We start from the raw sequence: 27,068 nt of genomic DNA, 5'->3' as shown, positions 1-27,068 counted from the left end.
TCCGCTTCCTACCTTACCTTGTTATTTTCTTACTATGACTCAACCTGCACATTTCACCCCTCTAATTCCAACTCATTCTCTGTACCTTGATCTCGTCTATCTCCTGCCAACCCCTTGCTCATATCCTCCCTCTAGCTTGGAACTCTCTCTGGCTTCATATCCAACACACCATCACTCTATCCACCTTCCACCTCTACTAAGGGTAATAGTATTAGTATTCATTAAGCACTTTGTCTTTGCAGAGCACCGTACTAGCACTGGGAAAGAATTCATAGGTATGAATTAGACTCAACCCCTATTAAAATCATATTTCCACCAGGAATAATAATAATTATAATATTTATTAAGTGAATATTATGTGCCAAGTACTGAACTTAGTGCTGGGGTAGATACAAGATAATCAGGTTGGACATAGTAGGCAAGGAATGTGTCAGCTATATGGGTATAGTGTACTCTCCCAAGCGCTTAGTACAGTGCTCTGCACACAGTAAGTGCTCAATAAATAAGATTGACACTCTGACTCACAGTCTAAGCCTTCCCTGGCTTTCATCTCTCCACTCCTCCTTCCCTTCTGTGTCACTTATGGACTTAAGTCTATGCACCCTAAAAACCTTGATACTCACCCCCACAAATGCTTAGGTACTTGTCCTTATACTCTGATGCTTCCTCTACCTGTAATTTATTTTGTCTGTCTCTCCCTCTGGACTGTAAGCTCCTAGAGGGCAGAGATCGCCTCAACCGACTCTACTGAATTGTACTCTCCCAAGTGCTTAGTATAGCACCATCTACGCAATTGCTCTCCTCCACTTCAAAGCCTTGTTGAAGGCACATCTCCTCCAAGAAGCCTTCCCTGGCTGAGCCCTCCTCTCTTCTCCCACTCCCTTCTGCACCACTCTTACTTGATCCTTCATTCATCCTCCCTCCCATCCCCACGGCACATATGTATATATCAGTAACTGATTTATTTATTCTTCTATTTATTTATATTAATGTCTCGTTCCCCCTCTAGACCGTGAGCTTGTTGTGGGCAAGAATGTGCCTGTTGGCTGCTATACTGTACTCTCCCAAGCACTTAGTACAGTGCTTTTCAGACAGTAAGCTCTCAATAAATACTATTGAATGACTGACTGACAATGAATAAGCACTCAATAAACACCACTGATAAGCATCACCCATTAATATATGTTAGTCTGGTTGCCTGGACTGATTTTATTTAAAAAATGTCAAGGTTTAGAGTCAATATTGAAATCTTCTGTGAGTTTCAATGTATAAGTACCTAACCAAAGTTCCCCAAATAAGTCAGAACAACAAAAACCGCTATTTGGCTTCTTTTGATGACATCACTGAAACATCTTGTCTCGTCTTATGCCGTCGAGTTGGACACCTCTCTCCCAGAACACTCCAACTCCATCTGCAATCGTTCTGGTAGTGCATCCATGGAGTTTTCTTGGTAAAAATACAGAAGTGGTTTACCATCACCTCCTTCCGCACAGTAAACTTGAGTGTCCGCCCTCGACTCTCTCCCATGCCGCTGCTGCCCAGCACAGGTGAGTTTTGACTTGTAGTTGATTGCCTTCCACTCGCTAGCCACTGCCCCAGCTAGGAATGGGTAGCCCTCTGCTTGGCTCTCCCTCCCATAGTCAAGACTGGTAGAGGACTGGAAACTCTCCAGGTGTGGCCCTGAGAGGGAGGTACACTGAAACATAGTGTACATGCATACATCCACAATGGCAACAAGTCTATAAAATTGGGTTGGCATCAGTGGGTATGCGAAGGAAGCATTCACCACAGGGTAAAGTGGGTGGAGGAGGCAGGATTAGCGGGTCGACTGTAGGGTGGCTGATGCGGTTGAAACAGCTAAGATGCAAGGTGGCCTAGTGGGTAGAGCACGGGTCTGGGAGTCAGTAGGATGTGGGTTCTAGTCCCGGCTCTGCCACTTGTCTACCGTGGAACTTCTCTGGGCCTCAGTTCCCTCATCTGTAAAATGGGGATTAAGACTGTGAGCCCCGGTTGGGACAAGGACTGTGTCAAACCAGATTACCTCACATCAACTCCAGGGCTTAGAACAGTGCCTGGCACATAGTAGGCACTTAACAAATACCATAAAAAAGGGTACCCAGCCCAAGTGAACAGAGGCGGAGAGCATAATGGTTCTGGAACAATGAGGGGAGATCAATGGTATCTCTCAATGCCCACAGGGGAAACATTCTAGGTTTGGCGATTCCAAAAGGCTCCTGCGTGACATCATTTCATTTTCCTCCAAGCACAAACAGCGTGATGTGTTGGTGACGTGCAAAATGGGGCGTGAGGCTGTTGTATGGAACGGGAGGATACAGTGAATTGTTTCGTGACTCTGGCGACCAAATATCTACTCCAAAGAAAGATTTGGTGTGACGCAGAGAGCAGCAGTATTTGAGAGGACAGTGAAGAAAGGGGCAAGCCAGAGTTTACTTGCATGTCTTACCCATAAATTGCCAAACATTTTTGGTAGCTCATAAATAGAAAAGAGATCACCATTAAAGGAAATGACTAAAACACCAGTTCATGCATTCACTTGGTATGAGGGGAGAAGAATTGGATGGGCTCGCCTTCTGAGAGAACAGATAAAATGATAACTGAAAGAAGGGACTTCTAAATTTGGAAAATGTGAGCTTTCAAATATCCATCAATATGTAGAAGTGTTTCAAATAAATAAATGGTTCATGTTTCCTGTTTAAATCACTGTGAAAATCACCTTTCAAAGGTTGCAATATACACATTGCCAATTTAAATCTAGTAAATACAACATTTTAAATGGTCATCTTGATGAGGAATGTGATCTTGAGCTTGAGTGAGTTAAAGGAAAATCTTAAAAAAAAACTCAAACAAAACAGAAACCAAAACAATATTCCAGAAAATATCAGTTATGCTTCCTCAAAGTGGAGTTTGGGAATCCAAATTGATTTGATTATGAAAAATGAATATGAGACTACTTTAACCTATTTTGCTTGAAATTTGGAAAATTATATCGATCTGACACATAAATAAGGCTAAATCATTGGTATAAAAGTGAAATACCTGGAGTAACTGATGAGCTAAAAAGTTTACCAAAATCCTTGAGAAAATGAAATATCGAAACAAAGACAGGGAACCATGATATTCTTTCACTTTTAGAAAACATTTTTTGCATAGAAAATGTACCTGCAGGGCAATTCCTAATGGATATTTTAGTTCTGTTAGAAATTCTTCATCCTCCAATCAATCAATCAATCATATTTATTGAGCGCTCACTGTGTGCAGAGCACTGTACTAAGCACTTGTGAAGTACAAGTTGGCAACATATAGAGACAGTCCCTACCCAACAGTGGGCTCACAGTCTAGAAAGGGGAGACAGAGAACAAAACAAAACATATTAACAAAATAAAATAAATAGAATAGATATGTACAAGTAAAATAAATAGAGTAATAAATACGTACAAACATATATACATATATACAGGCGCTGTGGGGAAGGGAAGGAGGTAAGGCGGGGGGATGGAGGGGGAGAGGAAGGAGGGGGCTCAGTCTGGGAAGGCCTCCTGGAGGAGGTGAGCTCTCAGTAGGGCCTTGAAGGGAGGAAGAGAGCTAGCTTGGTGGATGTGGGGAGGGAAGGCATTCCAGGCCAGAAGGATGACGTCGGCCAGGGGTCGACGGTGGGACAGGCGAGAACGAGGCACGGTGAGGAGATTAGCGGCAGAGGAGCGGAGGGTGCGGGCTGGGCTGTAGAAGGAGAGAAGGGAGGTGAGGTAGGAGGGGGCGAGGTGATGGACAGCCTTGAAGCCGAGGGTGAGGAGTTTCTGCCTTCCAGAAACCTTCAATCCAGGCAGTCATACCATACTGACTGGAATGTATTTTGAGCAAGTATTTTCAATCATTCATAAATATCAAGAAAAAGCAGTAATTGTCAAACTTCCAGAGTTGGGATCTTTGTCCCTTCAGGTTGAAAAGTTGGTTATTGTTGCTACAAATTAAGTACCAGGCTGTCGGAATGTGTATTATTTTCTATTGTCTCAGAAATGGTAAAAAAAAAATTAAAAACTGTCAAGAAATAAATTTTTCCATGTCAGCCAGTATACTTAGCCCACTCTCAGGTTCCAGTAGCCTAGAGTACAGAGATTAAATTTAATTACTACGTATCAGATTCGAGTTGATTTTGTTTTCAGTAAGGGGCCCGATGACAAACCATTACCTAACCCAAAGGACATATTTATTAAGTTGATATGCGATTTCATCTGTTAAGGTGGTTGACATTTGAGGTTGAGGGTAAGCGGCTGATGTATATATGAAGTTTTGGGGGTTCTCAAACTGTATGTGTGAGTAGTACGACCAGACCTCAACAAGCATGAGATGATCCCGTCATCTCCGGAAAGAACGACAAAACCACGACAGAAGGGAATGTCGAGGAGCTATCGAAAGCATTAATCCCAAAAGGACAAGAAACACCCCTCCACACATACACTTCCAGATGATCAGATGAGGGTTCTCTGCAAGTACCGATGTTATATTCGCTAAATTGACCATGACCATTTGTAGGACTGCACAAGGAACACTCCAAAATATGCAGATGCACTTCAGAAACACCCCCAGACCACCCAAAAGTGACATCAGAGATGAGCTTACAGTCCTTTAGACTGTAAGCTTGTCGTGGGCAGGAAATGTGTCTGCCAACTCTGTTGTACTGTACCCTCCCAAACGCTTAGTAATAATAATTTAAGAGCTTATTTTGTGCCGGGCACTGTACTCAGCGCTGGGATGGATACAAACAAATAGAGTTGGACACAGTCCTTGTCCCATGTAGAGCTCACAGTCTCAATCTCCATTTTACGGGTTAGGTAACTGAGACCCAGAGAAGTCAAGTGACTTGCCCAAGGTCACACAGCAGACAAGTGGTGGAGCTGGGATTAGAACCCATGACCTTCTGACTCCCAGGCTCATGCTCTATCCACTATGCCATGTTTAGTATAGCACCCTGCATATACTAAGTGCTCAATTAATACCATTGATTGATTGATCATTGACTGATGAGGAAAGCCGCCTCCAGGGGAGGGGCCTGGGACAATAGAAAGCGGAAAAGAGGGATTTCGGAGGAAAGAAGGAAAGCACCAGCTGGAGATGCCAGGGTAATGTGGAGGAGCTCCAATACCTCTGTTACCAATAGACAACATTCCTTTGAACCCTTTCGCCTCTCAGCTCATTCACTGGGTATCTGCCAGGATAGGGGTGGGGGTCGGGGGAGGGGTCATGGCTCTTGGGAGATTCTCTTACTGGGATCCTGGCATGCTGTCAATGAGACATCAGTTGTCGGCAACAAAATCATGCCACATGAACTCGACTAATTTCCAATCATGAGCCATTCCCTTAAATTAGGACATTTTTCTGCCATTTGCTCCTTTAAAATTCAAATGACCTTAACTACCACCATTCCTTCTTCCATAAGCATTATTCAGATGGTTTTGCGATTTTTTTCATATCCTATTTTTGATTCGTATTCAGATTGTTTTTGAAGATAGCTTTTTTTTTTGGCCAACAAAACTTAGTACAGTGCTTTGCACAGTGATTGAATATGATTGAATGAAACCTGAATGCTGAATTTTTAAAATCAAAACATTTCTCATTAAGATTGCATCTGAAAATATATATGTACATTTTTAACATAACTCCAAAACATATAAAATAACATGATTACTTCTCCAAATAAGTTCTCATGGCCCACTGTCACTCGTGTTCCACGTTCTGTAATGAATAGAAATTCCGTCTCCTTTCTATATAACGATCTCTCATTGAAACGAGAATGAGTTCACACATGAACTCATGAGTTCAATTTCAATGCTTTGCCTGATTTTTTCCTAGGCCAACACCAACAATCCAGTAGCAGAACTATGCCTGATTCATCTACATGAGAACTCACACAGAAGATGATGTACTACTACTACAACTAATAATAATAATGATGGTATTTGTTAAGCGCTTACTATGTGCCAATAGCGTGGACTTGGTTGAACCTCTATGTGGCACGCAAGACATGACCCCCTTCCTGGTTTCCCTTCCTCCTTCTCCTTCTGAACCACCACCATGGCCAGTGTAGGAAGAGGAGATGTCAAAGAGGCAGCGCCAGCAATGAGAGCCCCATTTACCACAATTTTTTTATGGCATTTATTAAGCACTGACTATGTGCCAGGCACTCGTACTAAGCACTGGGGTAGATACAAGCTAATCAGGTTGGACACAGCCCAGGTCCCACATGGGGCTCACAGTTTCCATCCCCATTTTACAGATGAGGTAAGTGAGGCCCAGAGAAGTGAATTGACTTGCCCGAGGTCACACAGCAGACAAGCGGCGGAAGCAGGATTAGAATCCGGGTCCTTCTGACTTTCAGGCCCGGGCTCTATCCACTAGGCTATGCTGCTTCTTGCACAACAAAATATACCAGTTCTGCCAGGGCCTCTCTCTCAGAAGTATATGTACGCATTTTGGTTCTAACATTATGGAGACTTAAGAATGTCCTTCTGACAACGTGCATTTGTCTGGATACAATACGCTGCAGTATTGGAAGAAAATAGTGTGCACATGTGCACTGTTAGACATAGACTGAATACTACAAGGTGAGTTTTCCTCAACATAAGGGTTCTACAGGAATGCAATCCTCATGCTCTACAAGAATGGCATGAACAAGACTGCAAAACCGATCCAGACATGAAAGAAACGGTTCTGCTTCAAATTAGGCACTACATTTTCCCTTCTTTTTCGAAAAGGATTCACCTTGAATGGAGAACCTAGATGAAAACCACTGGTTGGCCATGTCTCATTGGGATTCCCAAAATGAATAGCCACATTCTTGAAAGGACCAAAGTACAAAATCTTGCCTTTTACATTACTGAATCATGGCTTTAATGGCTATTGGGTTTATTTCCTTGCTGTAGGTCAGATTCTGATTTTGTAGTACTCTACCTCGAGTTCTTCTATGGAGTCAGCCAACTCCGTGAGTTACAAAGAAAGAGAACTTGGACGGTTACTGTCCATTGCAAAAGGATAAGTACAATAGCACCGAGCACCAGGTGGTCAATCTCACTAAATTTTAACATTGTTCAGTAGAAGTTCCATTTTCCTGAGCTTGCGTTTATTCTTAGGCAAGGGTTTGTTGTACAAGCCATTTTTCAGAAGATGTTCCTTGCTGTGATGGATCTGAGCACCATGCTGAAGTTGGAAGGAGCACAAAGCTTGAAGAGGGCGTAGCAAAATCTGTCAAAAAAAAAACCAGGAAGAAAATAATGCATTAATAAACATGCCTCGCATTCACCATAGCATCTGGTCTGGACACGTGCACCTGATTTTTCGATTGGCTCCAGGCTGGTGACTTTCTTCTTGGCTGAAGGACTGGATGGGATTTGACTGGGTTGCTAATGATTCCACACTAAGGTTACAGGAATGGTTGACATTTGACCATTAGCTGTTAGAAATTCAGCACTTGTGTATATATGTACATATTTATTATTCTATTTATTTTATTAATGATATGTATATATCTATAATTCTATTTATTTATATTGATGCTATTGATGCCTGTCTACTTGTTTTGTTTTGTTGACTGTCTCCCCCCTTCTAGACTGTGAGCCCGTTGTTGGGTAAGGATTGTCTCTATTTGTTACCAAATTGTACTTTCCAAGCGCTTAATACAGTGCTCTGCACAGAGTAAGTGCTTAATAAATACTACTGAATGAATGAATGAACATTAATAGTCACTAGGCCACAGGCAATCGCAGTTCTGTGCTTTTGGCAACTTGGATAAGAAAGTAGTGAAAACTGTTACAGTCTCTAAAACAGCTCATATACAAGTTCCTTTCCATAAAAACAACTTTCTTTGGCTCTATTTTACTCCAATACTTTTAACCTCCTTTTTGTTCAAGGGTGACTTGCTAGTAACCAGAAGACCTGTGCTCACAGGAGATTTTCTTTAAAAATACAATAATATATTGTCAATACTTTAATAGTAAGCAACATAATCAATGCTGGTTTGGAGGGGGAGGGTGCAACTCCTTTGATCAACTCAGAGTAAATAGTTTTTCATATTAAATGCCTTGCTTCAGTCCTTAAATGAAAACTGATAAGTTGTTCTACAAAAAGTTACACAGTATAAAATGGTTGCGAGCACGTAAAATGACTCAGAAAGGGTATGCCTGTTCAATTCTTTTGCAAGCACAGGATCACTATGATTAGAACGGTGTCATTATTAAGCATAAATAGATTTACTGGAGAAGAAGAGATTACTGCACAAAATAATTTCCTTACAGGTTATCTTTACTAAGAGAACAGAACACTTACTAAAATGGGTGTAATGAACTATTTCCACTAGCATTTCCATCAAAGTTTCCTCTATTTACCCCATAGTGGGTGCTCAAATGTAGCTGGTGATGATGATGATACTAATCATAATTGTGGTATTTGTTAAGCGCTTACTATGTTGCCGGTACTGTACTAAGCACTGGGGTAGATACAAGCAAATCAGGTTGGACACGGTCCCTGTCGCACGTGGGGCTCAGCATCTCCATCCCCATTTTCCAGATGAGGGAACTGAGGCCTAGAGAAATGAAGTGACTTGCCCAAGGTCACACAGCAGACAAATGGCAGGGCCAGGATTAGAACCCATGACCTCTGACTCCCAGGCCTGTGCTCTATCCACTGTGCCATGCTGTTTCTCATAATGAAAATACACAAAGGATAATCATTCACTGGTAAGATTTACAGGGTTTTGTATCATTTAAACAGATTTATCAGAGAACCAATTCAAAGCCTTGGTAATATTCAGCCTTCTGGGTCTAGCCCAATTTCATCCTCATGTGCCAAATTGCTCTCTAATTATTTCTCGTTTAGGTGCTGGATGACATTACAGCCCCAGAAAAATAGATGGCTTTTTTCTGCGGGCAACCGTATTTTGGTTAGGAAAAGTAAGACGGCTTTAAATCTATTTTGAGGCAGTTGGATGATATTGATGGGAAATTTATTTTCCCATTCCTTGGGTGGGAGAATTGAGGTCAGAGAAAAGAAAAATCTTTCCCTCTTCAGGTTTCAATTTCCTTTTATGATTAGCCACAGCCAGACCTTTTCACGGTGTCAAATATTCGCAAAAAGATATTCATTATTCCTTGGGAGGAACTCTGGGCCACATCTTGTCACCCAGGAATTCACTCACTTTTATTAACTGTCAAAGGATTATATTTATGAGGAGGAGCGTGGACTAGTGGAAAGAGTATGGGTCTGGGAGTCAGAGGACTTGGGTTCTAATACCAGCTTTGTCGGTTACCCGCTGTGTGACCTTGGGCAAGTCACTTCACTTCTCTGGGCCTCAGTTTCCTCATTGGCAAAATGGGGATTCAAGGACCGTCTCCCCCTCCTACTTAGACTGTGAACCACATATGGGATAGGGACTGTGTCTGGCCTGATTAATTTGTGTCTACCCCAGTGCTTAGTACAGCGCATGACACACAGTAAGCTCTAAACAAATACCATAACACTAATAATGATAATAATAATTTTGCATGATGAAAAACTTAGAGTTTCCTTTCCATACAATAAAATCCAAAGTTTCTTTTCCCGTAGGAGGTGCATTCATTGGTGTCCTCAGATGTTTTTTAATCTAGTTTTTGTATCTGCTTAAGGAGAAAATGGTTGTAAACTTGGAGAGAAAACAGTTTCAGAGTTGCCATGTCCCATAGTTTCTTAACTGAAGTCTTTACTGATGCTTTCCTATGACCTAAGGCTGTTGTTCCATGCTTTTTCCCCAAGAATTTGGAAACTGGCTGCTCTTGAGGCCAAATGGAAAAGACACCCAGCTGACCCTTAGGAATTCCAGTCAATTAGGATCAACGAATCCCACTGAGGAATGTATAAACAAACATAGGCACAGTGCCAGATTCAGGAAAAGTTCAAGGATGATTATCAAGAGCCTTATGCTCTTTTCATTGATGTGACAAAGGCACTGGATACTGTCGGCAGGTCTGGATTCTGGCAGTTACTCAATAGGTTAGGCTCCCAGGAAAGTTCTTAAAAAAAAAAACAACGGCATTCGAGAGGCAAGAACGTTTGTTCTTTGAGCTGTTCAACATTGCCAATGGAAAGAAGAAAGATGGTAGAGTAGGGCCAATTCTCTTTCCTCGATTTTCCACAGCAGTAGTCCAGAGGGCAATGGTGAGCTTGCTTGGTTTGGAATGAGGTCATGAAAAACTCAACAAGAGGGAAAGTGGAGAACAAAGAAGAAGAGTGATTCTACTGACTCCACTCTTGGCCATAACAGACTTGCCAGTGGATAGCCCTAACATTCTAAGGTGGGGGCCCAATCCCTAACTTCTGCCAAACGGATCTAGTTACAACCTCCTCTGACTCCTGATCTCTATCACTCTCAGTCTGGATCCTCACAAAGTAGAGACAGACAAACTGAGATTCTCAGATCGAGGGCAATGCTCATTACAGCGTGGTTTCATGCAGGGAGCACATGAGGAAGATGGAAGATAACAGGATCCCCAAATAGCTGCTGTTCACTGAACTGAAAGCGGGCACACACAAGATGGCAGGGCAGGGCAACCAAAGCGCTACTCCACGCTGTGCGCATGGTAAGACTGCAGTTCTTGTTCTTATTCTCTAATCTGCCTCTTGGTCTCCTGATATCCCCTCAGGCTATGCTCTTCGGAATTCTGCTCTTAAACCGGTATGACTGCCGCAGCTGCTTTCCAACAGTTCACTGATAAAACACATTGTTTGAAATTGTCCATTGCTGTTTCTTGAAAACACTGATTCTGCCACCCCATCTTGCGTATGCTCCCTTTCAGTTCACTATACAGCAACTATTTGGGTATACCGCTATCTTTTATCTTCCTCGTGCATTCCCTGAGTGAAACCATGCTGTAAAGAGCATTGGTTGCCCTAAAGCTGCTGAGCTAACTTCGTGGCAGAATTTTATTGTCAGTAAAACTGTCTCGTCATTTGAGGCTGAATATGATTCACAAGCAGCGCTGACGAAACTGAGCGAGAAACTGAATAAACCTACTAAACCTTGGAGTCCCAAGAGATAGAAGATTAGATACCAGCCCAGCTTAAAAGATCTGCATCTTGGTATGTTGTCAAGCTCTGTCTGCCAGTCCCCTCAAGGACAGGCTGACCACCTAAACCTGGTTTTCTACTTCTTTGCCTATCTGTGCATCACTGAATAGCATACCCCCTATTTATATGTTGCTGATTGAAACTCTGGCTCAGGTTTACAGTTTGCCTGTTGTGGGCTGGAAAACACCTGGGTCCGTGGGAGGGGAAGGAGCTTACTGGCTATCCATAGTGCTGCACTGATCTTGTAAAGCACTACAAAATCAGCAGCCTGTTTTCTTGGGAATGTACTTTCAGAGAACACCAGCATTGCAGCAGTTCCAGGATGACTGACTCAAAGGTTTTCACTGATGCTCAAGGCATGTTGAGATAGAAGAACTTCCCAGTACATTGGAAGCAAATTCTGACACTGGCTTTGAGGTCTCCCATTGCATCCCCAACAATGGAGGCGTAGACTAAGTTGAATAGGATGGGACCTAAAACACAAACCTGCTCCACTCTGATGATGGTGATGATGGGGAAAGGATCAGACAGGGAACTTCCAACTCTGACTCACCAACCATAGCCTATGGATCTTGGTGAGTTCCCCAAAGCAGCCAACTTACTTAGTAGTCACCAGAAACCGGAACTAATTTTTTTAATGGTATTTGTTGAGCACTTACTATGTGCCAGGCACTAAACTGAACCCTGAGGTAGATACAAAATAATCAGGTTGGACACAATCCCTGTCCCATACATGGGGCTCCCAGTCTTAATCCCCATTTCACAGCTGAGAGAACTGAGGCCCAGAGAAGTGAAGTGATTTAGCCAAGGTCACATGGCAGAGAAGTGGCAAAGCTGGTATTAGTCCCCATTTCACAGCTGAGGGAACTGAGGCCCATAGAAATGAAGCAAATTGCAGCAGCTGCATGTATTGTTTTCTGTGTGTGTGATGGGATTGTAGTGCCCACTTGAGAACACAGCACAAATGTGCCCGGGAGTCAGAAGGTTGTGGGTTTTAATCCTGGTTCCACCACTTGACGACTGTGTGACCTTGGGAAAGTCATTTCACTTCTCTGGGCTTCAGTTTCCTCATCTGTAAAATGGGGATTGAGACTGTGAGCCCCACATGGGGCAGGGACTGTGTCCAACCCAATTTCCTTGTATCCACCCCAGCACTTAGTACAGTGCCTGGCACATAGTAAGCACGTAACAAATACCAGAATTAGTAGTAGTAGTAGAAGTAAAATAATAATAATTTTGGTATTTGTTAAGAGCTTACTGTGTGCCAAGCACTGTTCTAAGTGCTGGGGGGATACAAGGTAATCAAGGTTGCCCCATGTGGGGCTCACAGTCTTAATCCCTATTTTACAGATGAGGGAACTGTGGCACAGAGAAGTTAAAACAGTGCCTAAGACCCTGTTCCTGTCTTTGAGGAGTTTACAATCCAATGGACATGGACCTACCTTACTGCTGATGTCAAATGCCACCCTAAGATCTACCAAATGCAGTCTAAAAGTCTTGGGGTTGCTCCCTGCCCTTCTGATTCCATCATGCTCCAGAGATCCTTAAAAGTTTTTGTTGGTCTGCTAAATCCTCTAAATTCCCTGTCTTGTGCTGGGATTTTTACTTCTGAAAAGTATTTAAGATTTTTAGGGATCAAAAGATTCTGCCAACAAACTGGATTTAGCTATTAAAACACCCAAAGTCAAAAAAGTACTAAATAAAAAGCTATGAAGATGCCATTTCGGTTTCAACCTGCTGATTACCTCATCACTCAGTGCCAGCAAATCGCTAATAATCTAAATAACCACGAACTCTTGTGAATTCAAGAAAACAAAATAAGGACATGATTACAGGTTCAAATTTCTTTATATTTGCAAGCATTTTCTCCATATCCTTGGTTGGCGGTATCAATCTCTTCTACACAGTGAGCAATGTGACCTAATGTAAATTTATAAATTCCCAAGGTAAAAGCATGAGTGCAGTGAGTTTTCATTTTCGTACAGATTGTTAGTCTAAAACTTAGAGAAAAGGCAGCCTCTAGGGAAAATAAAGTTGGGCAAAAATGAAACCTACCAAATATTCAAAAGAAAAAAAAAACCCTCATAAGGGGCTTAACTGACTGTTGCACTACTCGTATGCTATTTAGCTTATTACAAATGCTGTTTGAACAGGTAAGGGCAAATATTTATCTCGGGACACAGTCCCTATCCCACACGGGGCTCACAGTGGGGAAGGAGAACAGGTATTTTATCCCCCTTTTTTGAATGAGGAAACAGAGGCACAGAGAAGTTAAGTGACTTGCTCAAGGTCACAGAGCAGGCAAGTGACAAAGGTGGGATTAGAACCCAGGTCTCTAGGCTTCCAGTCCTGTGCTCTTCCCATTAGACCATTCAGTCATTCATTCAATCGTATTTATTGAGTGCTTACTTTGTGCAGAGCACTGTACCAAGCGCTTGGGAAGTACAAGTTGGCAACATATAGAGACGGTCCCTACCCAACAACGGGCTCACAGTCTAGAATTTCAATGTTCCCTGTCACTTGTTCCATAGTTTATGTTCAAAAGTATCAAGTCCACTCTTTCTCTATTGTCAAAAACTCATACTATATAAGCAAACCAGCCTTTCCTAAAAGAGAACAGAAAGTTGTTCCAAACATACCTCCTGAATGTCATCATTTTTCTCCACAATGGAAAGAGCTATTGCAGCACATTCTAGTGTGGAAAGGCACCTATTGGTTGGTTGTGTCCGAATTACATACTGGCTGGAGATGCTGGTTTTAAGCTGCACCTGTAAATGAAAAATAGTGGCTGAAAAAAATGCCAAATATACTTTGGCTACTCCATCGTTTGTCCCTCTGGTCTAAAACACAAACCTCCTTGAGCTAGCCAGGACTCGCTTCAGAAATACATGAATCCATCTTTTTGTCTCACTCCTTGCATTTCCTCGGTTAAGATTTCTATGAGACCTAAAGTTATGAAAATCATCAGGCCAACACAGAGTGCAATCCAGGAATGCTACCGACAAAACTGTAATGACACCCTAAAGATTGGTTAGTCTAACACGATCAGAATTATCATACATTTTGATAAAATGGTTTGGCATAGGTATCTTCAGTCCATTTATAAATGTAGAATTCTAACAATAAAATTTACAGATAGCTGTGCATTGCTCTGTGAAAGGCTTTTGAAGTAAATCTGAGTGCACTGCCCTAGCCCCCATTTACTTCCCTCTGTTTCTTGAGGTGACATATCTGCAGTTTTGCCATTCCCTCCAGACTTGTGACTATAAAGTCTCATTTACCAATAATCTCCTTCCTGCCACCTTCCATTGAGCGGTTCGAGGCCCAGATCCTACAGGATACTTTCAGTGACTAACCCGCCCTATCTCTAACCCATTGGGACAACGACTATTTCACACCTTCCCTTCAATCCCCTCTTGTAATTACTGTATATTTGTATTTATTGAAGAAAAAACCGGCGAACCTTAAGCAACAAAAAATGGAAAATGTGAGCTATAGTTGGGGTGCCTTAGAATATACTGTCTGTAACTCCTGCCACGAGATTTTTGGAAAATTTACTGGGAAGGCTTAAGATGTGTTGAATTAGAAAGATTGGATCAGGCCTAAACTGTGAGTTTGTCCTCTAGACTGTGAGCTTGCCTCCTACTTGACTGTGGACTGTGGCCTCCTACTTCATTAACAAAATTAAATCCATCAGGTCCGACCTCCCCAAAGTCTCTTCCCCCCTTTCTCCAACCCCCCGGCTCTCAACACTCTCTGCTACTCTCCCATCCTTCCCAGCGGTATCCTCAGAGGAACTCTCCTCCCTCCTCTCAAGTGCTACTCCGGCCACCTGTGCTTCTGACCCCATTCCCTCTCATCTTATGAAATCTCTCGCTCCATCCCTTCTCCCCTCCTTAACTTCCATCTTCAACCGCTCACTCTCCACTGGTTCCTTCCCCTCTGCCTTCAAACATGCCCATGTCTCTCCCATCCTAAAAAAACCCTCTCTTGACCCCACCTCACCTTCTAGTTATCGTCCCATATCCCTCCTACCATTCCTTTCCAAACTCCTTGAACGAGTTGTCTACACGCGCTGCCTAGAATTCCTCAACAACAACTCTCTCCTCGACCCCCTCCAGTCTGGCTTCCGTCCCCTTCATTCCACGGAAACTGCACTCTCAAAGGTCACCAATGACCTCCTGCTTGCCAAATCCAACGGCTAATACTCTGTCCTAATCCTCCTCGACCTCTCAGCTGCCTTTGACACTGTGGACCACCCTCTTCTCCTCAACACGTTATCTGACCTTGGCTTCACAGACTCCGTCCTCTCCTGGTTCTCCTCTTATCTCTCCGGTCATTCTTTCTCAGTCTCTTTTGCAGGCTCCTCCTCCCCCTCCCATCCTCTTACTGTGGGGGTTCCCCAAGGTTCAGTGCTTGGTCCCCTTCTGTTCTCAATCTACACTCACTCCCTTGGTGACCTCATTCGCTCCCACGGCTTCAACTATCATCTCTACGCTGATGACACCCAGATCTACATCTCTGCCCCTGCTCTCTCCCCCTCCCTCCAGGCTCGCATCTCCTCCTGCCTTCAGGACATCTCCATCTGGATGTCCGCCCGCCACCTAAAGCTCAACATGTCGAAGACTGAGCTCCTTGTCTTCCCTCCCAAATCTTGTCCTCTCCCTGACTTTCCCATCTCTGTTGACGGCACTACCATCCTTCCCGTCTCACAAGCCCGCAACCTTGGTGTCATCCTCGACTCCGCTCTCTCATTCACCCCTCACATCCAAGCCGTCACCAAAACCTGCCAGTCTCAGCTCCGCAACATTGCCAAGATCCGCCCTTTCCTCTCCATCCAAAACGCTACCCTGCTAATTCAAGCTCTCATCCTATCCCATCTGGACTACTGCACTAGCCTTCTCTCTGATCTCCCATCCTCGTGTCTCTCTCCACTTCAATCCATACTTCATGCTGCTGCCCGGATTATCTTTGTCCAGAAACGCTCTGGACATATTACTCCCCTCCTCAAAAACCTCCAATGGCTACCGATCAATCTGCGCATCAGGCAGAAACTCCTCACCCTGGGCTTCAAGGCTCTCCATCACCTCGCCCCCTCCTACCTCACCTCCCTTCTCTCCTACTGCCCAGCCCGCACCCTCCGCTCCTCCACCACTAATCTCCTCACTGTACCTCGCTCTCGCCTGTCCCGCCATCGACCCCCGGCCCACGTCATCCCCCGGGCCTGGAATGCCCTCCCTCTGCCCATCCGCCAAGCTAGCTCTCTTCCTCCCTTCAAGGCCCTGCTGAGAGCTCACCTCCTCCAGGAGGCCTTCCCAGACTGAGCCCCTTCTTTCCTCTCCCCCTCGTCCCCCTCTCCATCCTCCCGTCTTACCTCCTTCCCTTCCCCACAGCACCTGTATATATGTATATATGGTTGTACATATTTATTACTCTATTTATTTATTTATTTATTTATTTTACTTGTACATTTCTATCCTACTTATTTTATTTTGTTGGTATGTTTGGTTCTGTTCTCTGTCTCCCCCTTTTAGACTGTGAGCCCACTGTTGGGTAGGGACTGTCTCTATGTGATGCCAATTTGTACTTCCCAAGCGCTTAGTACAGTGCTCTGCACATAGTAAGCGCTCAATAAATACGATTGATTGATTGATTGATTGCTGTGGGCAGGGAATGTCACTCTTAATTGTTGTACTGTACTTTCCCAAGTGCTTAGTACAGTGTTCTGCACACGGTAATCGCTTAATAAATATGATTTAAAGAATGAATGAATTCCAGGCATCACTGACGGGCTCCACCTTGCTAGATACAAGCTAATCAAGTTGGACACAGTCCCACGTGGGGATCGCAATCTTAATCCCCATTTTACAGAGGCGGTAACTGAGGCCCAGAAAAGTCAAATGACTTGCCCAAGGTTTCTGCAGAGATCAGGCAGAAACTCCTCACCCTCGGCTTCCAGGCTCTCCATCACCTCGCCCCCTCCTACCTCACCTCCCTTCTTTCCTTCTACAGCCCAGCCCGCACCTTCCACTCCTCTGCCGCTAATCTCCTCACCGTGCCTCGTTCTCGCCTGTCCTGCCGTTGACCCCCGGCCCACATCATCCCCCTGGCCTGGAATGCTCTCCTCCCAACATCCGCCAAGCTAGCTCTCTTCCTCCCTTCAAGGCCCTACTGAGAGCTCACCTCCTCCAGGAGGCCTTCCCAAACTGAGCACCCTCCTTCCTCTCCCCCTTCCCCCCTCAATCCCCCCCGCCTTACCTCCTTCCCCTCCCCACAGCACCAGTATATATGTATATATGTTTGTACATATTTATTACTCTATTTATTTATTTATTTTACTTGTACATATGTATTCTATTTATTTTATTTTGTTAATATGTTTTGTTTTGTTCTCTGTCTCCCCCTTCTAGACTGTGAGCCCACTGTTGGGTAGGGACCGTCTCTATATGTTGCCAACTTGTACTTCCAAGCGCTTAGTACAGTGCTCTCACACAGTAAGCTCTCAATAAATATGATTGAATGAATGAATGAATATGGCAGACACGTAGCAGGGCCCGGACTAGAACCCTTTTCTTAGGCCCATGCTCTATTCATTAGGCCACACTGCTTCTCTCCTCTTATCAGGCACCCCAAAAATCTAGGCCATAGGGGCGGCTGTAGAACCTTGGTTAACCAGAAACCGAGGGGTTGGCTCACCCAGCTGTCCACCAGCTTCTGGCCCAGTCTGGTATCCAGCCCTGGGTCAGCCTGACCAAACTGGGTAGCAGGTACGGTGAGGTTGGTGAGCTACTACCATGCTAGAAGTGAACCTGGACAAGGCGAAAAAGGGCTACTGCACATGCACATTGGCTCAGGAACCTCTGGGGAGAAGTGGCAGGGCGGATGGCCCCTGGAAATGTGTTCTAGGACATTTCTAGCTTGGCCTGACTCCCTTATGATTCAGCACCAATCAATCCATGGTATTTCTTGAGCTCTTACTGTGTGCAGAGCCTTGTACTAAGCGCTTGGGAGAGTACAATTGGACAGAGTTAGCAGACACGGTTCCTGCCCACAACGAGTTTACAATCTAGAGGAGGAGGAGACAGATGGCAAAATAAACACCCCACCCTTCCTTCCCCACTTCCTTCTATTATTATTATCAAGTGCCGTAGAGTCATTTCCGATTCATAGCGACTCTATGGATGTATTTTCTCCAGAATATCCTGTCTTCTGCCATAATCAACCTTTCTAACGTTATCGTCGTTATGGTCTCTACGTATCTAGCTGCTGGTCTGCCTCTTCCATGTTTTCCCTGGACTTTTTCTAGCATTAGTGTCTTCTCTAGAGAATTAGTCCTCCTGATTATGTGTCCAAAACATGCTAATCTAAGTCAAGTCGTTTGGCCTTCCAAAAATCACTTTGGCTTAATTCGCTCCAAAATCCATTTGTTCGTTTTTCGGGCAGTCCGCGGTATTCGCAAAAGCCTTCTCCAACACCACATTTCCAAAGAATCAATGCACTTCCTTCTCCCCAGCCTGATAACACATCTGGGAGTGACCAAAGCTCTCAAAATCTGGCCCACATCAGACCAGGTTCAGCTTTTGTTGACCTGGAATCTTGCGACACCGCAGATCTGATGGGCTGACTTACTCTGTGATCCTCACGTGGGACCTGATTATCCTGTATCTACCCTAGCGCCTAGTACAGTGCTTGGCATATAGGAAGAGCTTAAAAAATATCACAATTATTATTATGATCATTATGATTATCATTATTGTGAGACTGCTTCAGGCTGAGAACATAACCTCTCTCCTTGGACTCCACCCCCATAGAATGTTCAGATCCAAAACAACGAGGTGGTTAAACAGATCTAGTTCCTGCCGTCTTACAATCTAAGACCCTGAATCAAATGACTGACAGGACACTATGCCAAAAAGGGAAGGTTGTCTAAACAATCATGGCCTGATCTTAATACTGTTAAATGGACATCTTCTGGTTCCATTTTTTAAATAAAGGTGCTATTACATCTCCAGAAAAATCTCATGAAATAGCCCGATCTGGCAGAGCGAATATCAGCAGTTGAGATTCTCATGTACATTTCAAGGGGTTTTGAATGCCAGTTGGATTGGGTTTGGGGGTGGGGGTGAAAATTGGGGTGTCTCTCACTTTTTCTTAATCAGAACATAGCAGCCTTCAATGTCTTGGGCCCCAAGACTCCTTTGCACAGTAGAAACTCAAGGCATGGAAGTCACGAACAGACTTGTTTATGACCTTAATAGCGAGGATGGTTATTCATGGATATTTACTGCAGGTAAAGCAATTACTCATGAGTGTAGTTGGGATGCCTAGTAAGGACATTCAGCTTCAGTGTCATCCATCTTAAGATGATGGCTCTATCCTTTGAATCGGTTGCTGTTAAGAACATTATTCCTTTGATTAAGTTGCCAATGGGAAAGAGCTCCCAAAGTCCTTTTTGAAGTCAGGATCTGCCATCTTTATTCCTTCCTGCCAACAATAAAGTCAGTAACCTTGTGAAACAAGCAAATTTGGCATGACTATAATTTGTCAAATTCCTGTTGGCTGCTTCTTGACATTCTGTTATTCTCCAGATGCTTGCAAATTGTTATTTCAATGAATTACTCCAGAATCTTTCCAAGGATGAAAACTAGGCTATTTTGGAAATTCCCAGTTACCCCCTTTCCCTTTACAAACACCCAAAACTATTCGACAATGAAGTCGGAATCTGCATTTTAGATAGGCACTCAATAAATACGATTGATTGACTGATTTTTCCAAGTAATCTGGGATTTCTCCAGTTGCGCACCAGACCTCAAACAGTTACGAATGAATTTGAGATTTCAAGCAGCCAATAGGTGGATCGTGGTAAAGTGAACAGGTCAAGGTCCATTACATTTCTATTTCAGCTTGTGTTCATAGGCCTTGGGGGAAGCAGGAGAGAGTGAGATTTAGACAAGCGTTCTCTTCACAGAAAATGTTTTGGATGTGAAATTGAATAAAAAAACATCATTTTAGCTTTCAATTTTCTGGTGAATGCTGCTCTTGTTCTCCTTCTTCACTAATTAGCAAACTTCCTTTTTCTTCCTTTGCCTTCGATATATTTATAAAACCAATCGATCAATTCACGGTATTTACTAAGTGCTTACTGTGTGCAGAGGACTGTACTAAGAGCTTGGGAGCGTACAGTACAAAAGAGTTGGCAGATACATTCCCTCCCCACAAGGAGCTGAGGAGCTGACACAGTCTAGAGGAATATAAAATGTTCTCCTCTTACATTTTATACCTCTTTGTATTTGAAATTTAATTTGTAGCTTGGCCTTTTCCCTTCATCTTGCTTACTATTTTTTTTCCATGGCTTCTGAGTTTGTGATCTTTTTGAGTGGAATAGACTTTAACTGCAGCCAGAATTATCTAACATGCAGATGGACTAAAATACCCCCTTAAAATACAAAATGGAGATGTCACCTTTTTACTCTCCTATTTTTATTAATGCTAGATCAAAATGATCCCAAAAGGGAATTTTGTTTCCACCCACTTTTATATTATCCACTGAGATGGAATTTGTCCAATTTAGGTATTACTTAATGATAATAATGATGATAATAATAATAATAATAATAATAATAATAATAATAATGATGGTATTTGTTAAGCACTAACTATGTGTCAAGCACTGTTCTCAGCACCGGGGTAGATACAAGCTTATCGGGTTGGACATGGTCCCTGTCCCACATGGGGCTCAGTCTTAATCACCATTTTATTGATGAGGTAACTGAGGCGCAGAGAAGTTAAGTGATTTGCTAGAAGTCACGCAGCAGACAAGTGGCATTGCTGGGATTAGAAACCAGGTCCTTCTGATTCTCAGGCCCATGCTCTCTCCACTAGGTCACACTTCTAGACTGTGAGCCCATTGTGGGCAGGGATTATCTCTATTTGTTGCTGAATTGTGCTTCCCAAGAGCTTAGTACAGTGCTTTGCACACAGTATGCGCTCAATAAATACGATTGAATGAATGAATGATTAAAAAAATAAAAACAGGTTGTAATCAAAACTAACCTACATCATTTATTAAGGCACTGATGAGAAATGTATTTACTGACCGAAAGGATGTTTTAAACTGATCTATTGGCTCTGGCTAATCTATCACACAAGTTAAACATTTTCTATAAAAGATAAATGTCACTCACCCAATTAGGCTGCCTGTTTTATCAACTCCTAAAGCTTTTATAAACAGTTGTTGAGAAATGCAATCCTAATAACATTGGTGGGAGACAACTGCCATATTATTTATTTACTATCGTTGTTTCCATTATCAGAAATGGTTGTAATTTTTTAATGTCGTTAAATGATTTGAGGACTTTGCAAATTGGCTGTTCTATTATAAATATCCGTTTTAAAAGTGTGGATGACAGTGTTGTCCATGCTTTCTAGGCATAATGGAACAAATTAGTGATTTAACAGCTCTTTGAAAACATTGAAAAAATTTTGAATCCCCCTTAATTCTAAAAATTATGCAAAATTTCACTAGCCTAACCCAAACATGAAATTCATCACGAATTCTGATTCTTCTTCTCAGTATCACTACAGAGAACTGAAGAGTTTGCCCTGCAGCCAAATACAGAGTTTACTACCAATACAAACGACCATGAAAATTGAACTGAAAAATAACAGCGAGGAGAAACAACTTATTACATTTCCTGGAAGCACCCCACCTGATGTTCTCTAGGCCCAGTTTGATAATACTGAAGGATGGAGTAGGTAATCACTTGCTATTTTATCTGATTTCATTATTGGTTCCATACTATAGCTAGCCTGGGCCCAAATTCCCAACTCCTTCTGAAAAAGAGCCTTCTTCTCTATACCTGCTCCCTCTACTGATAATCAGTCAATCAATGGTATTTATTGAGCATTACTGTGTGCAGAGCATTGTACTAAGCGCTTGGGAGAGTACGATACAAAAGAGTTGGTAGACACATCTCTTGCCCACGAGTTCACAATCTGTAAACTTCCATCTCCTCGGTGCTTTTTTTTCTATTTCCTAAACCATCCTAGCTTCAGGGCTCATTTCATTCATTCATTCAATCGTATTTATTGAGTGCTTACTGTGTGCAGAGCACTGTGCTAAGCGCTTGGAAAGTACAAGTTGGCAACATATAGAGACGGTCCCTACCCAACAGTGGGCTCACAGTCTAGAAGGGGGACACAGAGAACAAAACAAAACATATTAACAAAATAAAATGAATAGAATAAATATGCACAAATAAAATAGAGTAATAAATTCGTACAAACATATATACATATATACAGGTGCTGTGGGGAGGGGAAGGAGGTAAGGCGGGGGGATGGGGAGGGGTGGAGGGGGAGAGGAAGGAGGGGGCTCAGTCTGGGAAGGCCTCCTGGAGGAGGTGAGCTCTCAGTAGGGCCTTGAAGGGAGGAAGAGAGCTAGCTTGGTGGGTGTGCAGAGGGAGGGCATTCCAGGTCAGGGGGATGACGTGGGCAAGAGGTCGACAGTGGAACAGGCGAGAACAAGGCACAGTGAGGAGATTAGCGGCAGAGGAGCGGAGGGTGCGGGCTGGGCTGTAGAAGGAGAGAAGGGAGGTGAGGTAGGAGGGGGCGAGGTGATGGAAAGCCTTGAAGCCGAGGGTGAGGAGTTTTTGCCTGATATGTAGGTTGATTGGTAGCCACTGGAGATTTTTGAGTAGGGAAGTAACATGCCCAGAGCGTTTCTGGACAAAGACAATCCGGGCAGCGGCGTGAAGTATGGATTGAAGTGGGGAGAGACAGGACGATGGGAGATCGGAGAGGAGGCTGATACAGTAATCCAGACGGGATAGGATGAGAGCTTGAACGAGCAGGGTAGCGGTTTGGATGGAGAGGAAAGGGAGGATCTTGGCAAGGTTGTGGAGGTGAGACCGGCAGGTTTTGGTAACGGCTTGGATGTGAGGGGTGAACGAGAGGGCGGAGTCGAGGATGACACCAAGGTTGCGGGCTTGTGAGACGGGAAGAATGGTAGTGCCATCAACAGTGATGGGAAAGTCAGGGAGAGGGCAGGGTTTGGGAGGGAAGACAAGGAGTTCAGTCTTGGACATGTTGAGTTTTAGGTGGTGGGCAGACATCCAGATGGAGATGTCCTGAAGGCAGGAGGAGATGCGAGCCTGGAGGGAGGGAGAGAGAGCAGGGGCAGAGATGTAGATTTGGGTGTCATCAGTGTAGAGATGATAGTTGAAGCTGTGGGAGTGAATGAGGTCACCAAGGGAGTGAGTGTAGATCGAGAACAGAAGGGGACCAAGAACTGAACCTTGAGGAACCCCTACAGTAAGGGGATGGGAGGGGGAGGAGGAGCCTGCCAAAGAGATGGAGAATGACTCCACTCTTCCAAGTGGTTAACAAAAATCACTGATTAATGCATTCATTCATTCATTCATTCAATCAATCAATCATATTTATTAAGAATTTACTGTGTGAAGAGCACCGTACTAAGCACTTGGGACAGTACAACAATAAACAGTGACAATCCCTGCCCATGATCTAGCTCCCCAATTAAATCAATGAAGGTATGCTTCATTTGACTAACCAATTGCCGAGAAGCAGCGTGGCTTAATGGCTAGAGCACGGGCCTGAGAGTGAGAAGGACCTGGGTTCTACTCCCGGCTCCACTGCTTGTCTGCTGTGTGACCTCGGGCAAGTCACTAAGCAGCATGGCATCGTGGAGAGGGCACAAGTCTGGGAGTTGGTAGGTCATGGGTTCTATTTCTGGCTCTGCCACTTGTCTGCTGTGTGACCTTAGGCAAGTCATTTCACTTCTCTGGGCCTCAGGTCCCTCATCTGTAAAATAGGGATTGAGACAGTGAGCCCCACATGGGACAGGGACCGTGTCCAACTTGATTAGCTTGTATCTATGCCAGTGCTTCGTACAGTGCCTGACACATAATAAACACTTAACAAATACCATAAAAAATCCAAAAAACAAAAACTAAACAAAATAAATGAATGAACACTATAAGCTTGGATGGGAAATACCAGAGTGAGAGGAGAGCAAAATGCTGAAGAGTAATTTGCCAAATTTCAAATTCAAATTCCTCTGAACATTTGTATGCTCACTTAACCTGAAGATATTTTATTTGCACCACTAAATGGAAAATTATTTGCAATAAGCATGAGATGGTAAGGAGAAAGCTCTTTGTTCACCTCCACATGTAAGTGGGATTCAGGTCTGAATTGAAAATAGATCCAGGAGGAGGAGATGGAGGGCTTCATTATTTCCAAGGTTAGCTACTAAAGTTTCTTGAAGTCAGAAGTCTCCTGGATCATGTACTGAAGACCTTGACAATAATGAAAAGGCTGTTAGTTAAACCTTTGATTAGTTGCAGTAGAATTCCATTCCAAATTGATTCAAAATGTTTCTTTTCTATGGGGTTCTGTGCTCAAAATATCCAAAAGTCCAAAACACAAACATACGCACACACACAGAAACCCAACAGTCTATTTCCTACTTGATTAATCCAAAATTCTCCCCCAAAACGCCAAACTGTTATTTTCATTTCACCTATTCAAAATATATTACAGAAGCTTTCAGAGCAATTATGTTCTAAAATTATGGAAACAGCTTCCACTTGAAACCTTTAGAGCTAAATCTTTGTCAGCTTTAAAATATGAATCAAGTTTAAACTTGATGAGGCTTTTATCTAGTCTGGAATTATAAAGAAGCTCGGGGTTTAGTGAAGAGTGCTACTTAAAAACACTTTGCTGTGATTGTTACATTAGCTCAGTTCAAAATTATACTGGACCATCTTATTAGTTTACCAGCCACAGCTTTTCCATATTTTTAGAATTCAATGACTTCTATCAGTGAAAATACAGAGTGAGAACGATAGTCTTAAATTTTGTTCAAAGATACTCCACAACAGATATAGAAAAGCCAGATGAGACCATTTATTTTCTACATGAAAGGTGTCTAGTTTTCAAAACCTCCATTTGAGATAGTGTCAGCACAGGTGTGAAAGGAGGGCAGGGAGGCTTCATGGAGCTAATAGGTCAGAAAACCATCACTTAGGGTCTTTTCAGCCCTGACTGGAAAGTCTCAGCTCTTGTCAGAGAACTGGGATAGGCCAGTCTGCAAGTCTGGCTCGGAAAACCATGGAGGTGACTGCTGTCACCCTGTAGAGTGGACCCCTATGGCTTGGCAGGAAAAATAAAAAGTACCACCCTTATGCCCCTCTCAGGGTCGCACCCGGAGAGTTTCCAGTATTCTACCAGTCTCAGCTACGGGAGGGAGAGTCAAGCAGAGGCCTACCCATTCCATTCCAAGCTTGGCCAGTGGTTAGCGAGTGGAAGGCAATCTGCTACAAATCAAGACTCACCTGTGCAGGGCAGCAGCAGCATGGGAGAAAGTAGAGGGCGGAGAATCAAGTTGACTGTGCGGAAGGAGGCAACAGTAAACCACTTCCGTATTTCTAACAAGGAAACTTTATAGATCCACTGCGAGAACAATTGCAGGTGGAGGAGGGGGGTTCTGGGAGCGAGGTGTCCATGGTGTCTCTATGGGTCGGACACGACTCGACAGCATACGACATAAGCAACTCACCCAAGGTCACACAACAGACACCTGAGCACTGTACTAGGTGCATTGCACACAGTAAGTGCTCAATAAATATCACTGATTGATTGATTGGTCCAGGCAGCAGCTGCACACCCCAAGGCCCTGGTCTTAAGGGGTGCTAAATCTCATGTCACTCGGGGAATGGAACATCACACAAGGTATCTTGAGTCACTTGGGGAGAGACTTGTTCGGACATTGGACAAAGAACCAGAGCCACTGCCTTGTTAGCAAAGGCACCGCTTCTGACCTGCCATACTTGGTGGCAGAAGCCGAAACTGAGAGCTTTTATTATTTTTATTATTAATGTTAATAATATTAATGATTAATCATTATTAATAATAACAGTATTTGTTAAATGCTTACTATATGCTAAGCCCTGCCCTAAGCACTACAGTGGATTCAAGTTAATCAGGTCGAGCACAATCCCTGTCCCCCATTGGGCTCACGGTCTAAGTAGAAGGGAGAACAGGTATTTAGTTCCTGTTTTACAAAGGAGGGAACAGAAGCACAGAAAAGGTAAGTGACATGTCCAAGGTCACACAGCAGGAAAGGAGCAGAACCGAGATTAGCACCCAGGTCCTCTGACTCCCAGGCCTGTGCACTTTCCACTAGACCATGCTATTTCTCTACACTTTCAACCCTTTTAGATTTTTCAACTCTCACCGCCCCTTGACAGAGCAACCTGAAGAAACTGCCTCTCTTTACTTACCACCTGGTACTAGTAGTAGTGGCATTTACTGAGCACCCACTGGCTGTGACACTGAGCAGTTCAAAGAAGTTCAAAGCAAATAGGTCTCAGCTCCGCAACATTGCCAAGATCCGCCCTTTCCTCTCCAGCCAAACCGCTACCCTGCTCGTTCAAGCTCTCATCCTATCCCGTCTGGACTACTGCATCAGCCTCCTCTCTGATCTCCCATCCTCATGTCTCTCCCCACTTCAAACCATACTTCACGCCGCTGCCCGGATTGTCTTTGTCCAGAAATGCTCTGGGCATGTTACTCCCCTCCTCAAAAATCTCCAGTGGCTACCAATCTGCGCATCAGGCCGAAACTCCTCACCCTCGGCTTCAAGGCTCTCTATCACCTTGCCCCTCCTACCTCACCTCCCTTCTCTCCTTCTACAGCCCAGCCGGCATCCTCCGCTCCTCTGCCGCTAATCTCCTCACCGTGCCTCATTCTCGCCTGTCCTGCCATCGACCCCTGGCCCACGTCATCCCCCTGGCCTGGAATGCCCTCCTCCCAACATCTGCCAAGCTAGCTCTCTTCCTCCCTTCAAGGCCCTACTGAGAGCTCACCTCCTCCAGGAGGCCTTCCCAAACTGAGCCCCCTCCTTCCTCTCCCCCTCGTCCCCCTCTCCATCCCCC

The 27,068-nt window shown here is 43.8% G+C and overlaps 1 protein-coding gene and 1 non-coding gene across 2 annotated transcripts in view; one reads left to right on the top strand and one right to left on the bottom strand.

The window, feature by feature from the left end:
• Nucleotides 1-6,362: 6,362 nt before the first annotated feature.
• DTWD2 (DTW domain containing 2) overlaps nucleotides 6,363-27,068 on the bottom strand; it is a 175,912-nt gene continuing 155,206 nt past the window's right edge. The window contains exons 5-6 of the mRNA XM_038769851.1: nucleotides 13,749-13,877; nucleotides 6,363-7,257 (exon numbers count right to left, since the gene is read on the bottom strand). Coding sequence (XP_038625779.1) covers nucleotides 7,087-7,257; nucleotides 13,749-13,877 — 300 coding nt within the window. The 3' untranslated portion in view covers nucleotides 6,363-7,086. The remainder of the gene's footprint in view (nucleotides 7,258-13,748; nucleotides 13,878-27,068) is intronic.
• Nucleotides 25,319-25,456, top strand: LOC119948355. Its single transcript, XR_005456756.1, has one exon. It is a non-coding gene; the product is annotated as a small nucleolar RNA SNORA7 (small nucleolar RNA).

This window comes from Tachyglossus aculeatus, chromosome X4 (genome assembly GCF_015852505.1).
Source record: "Tachyglossus aculeatus isolate mTacAcu1 chromosome X4, mTacAcu1.pri, whole genome shotgun sequence".
Taxonomy (NCBI): domain Eukaryota; kingdom Metazoa; phylum Chordata; class Mammalia; order Monotremata; family Tachyglossidae; genus Tachyglossus; species Tachyglossus aculeatus.
This window is presented reverse-complemented; position numbering and strand designations above follow the sequence as displayed.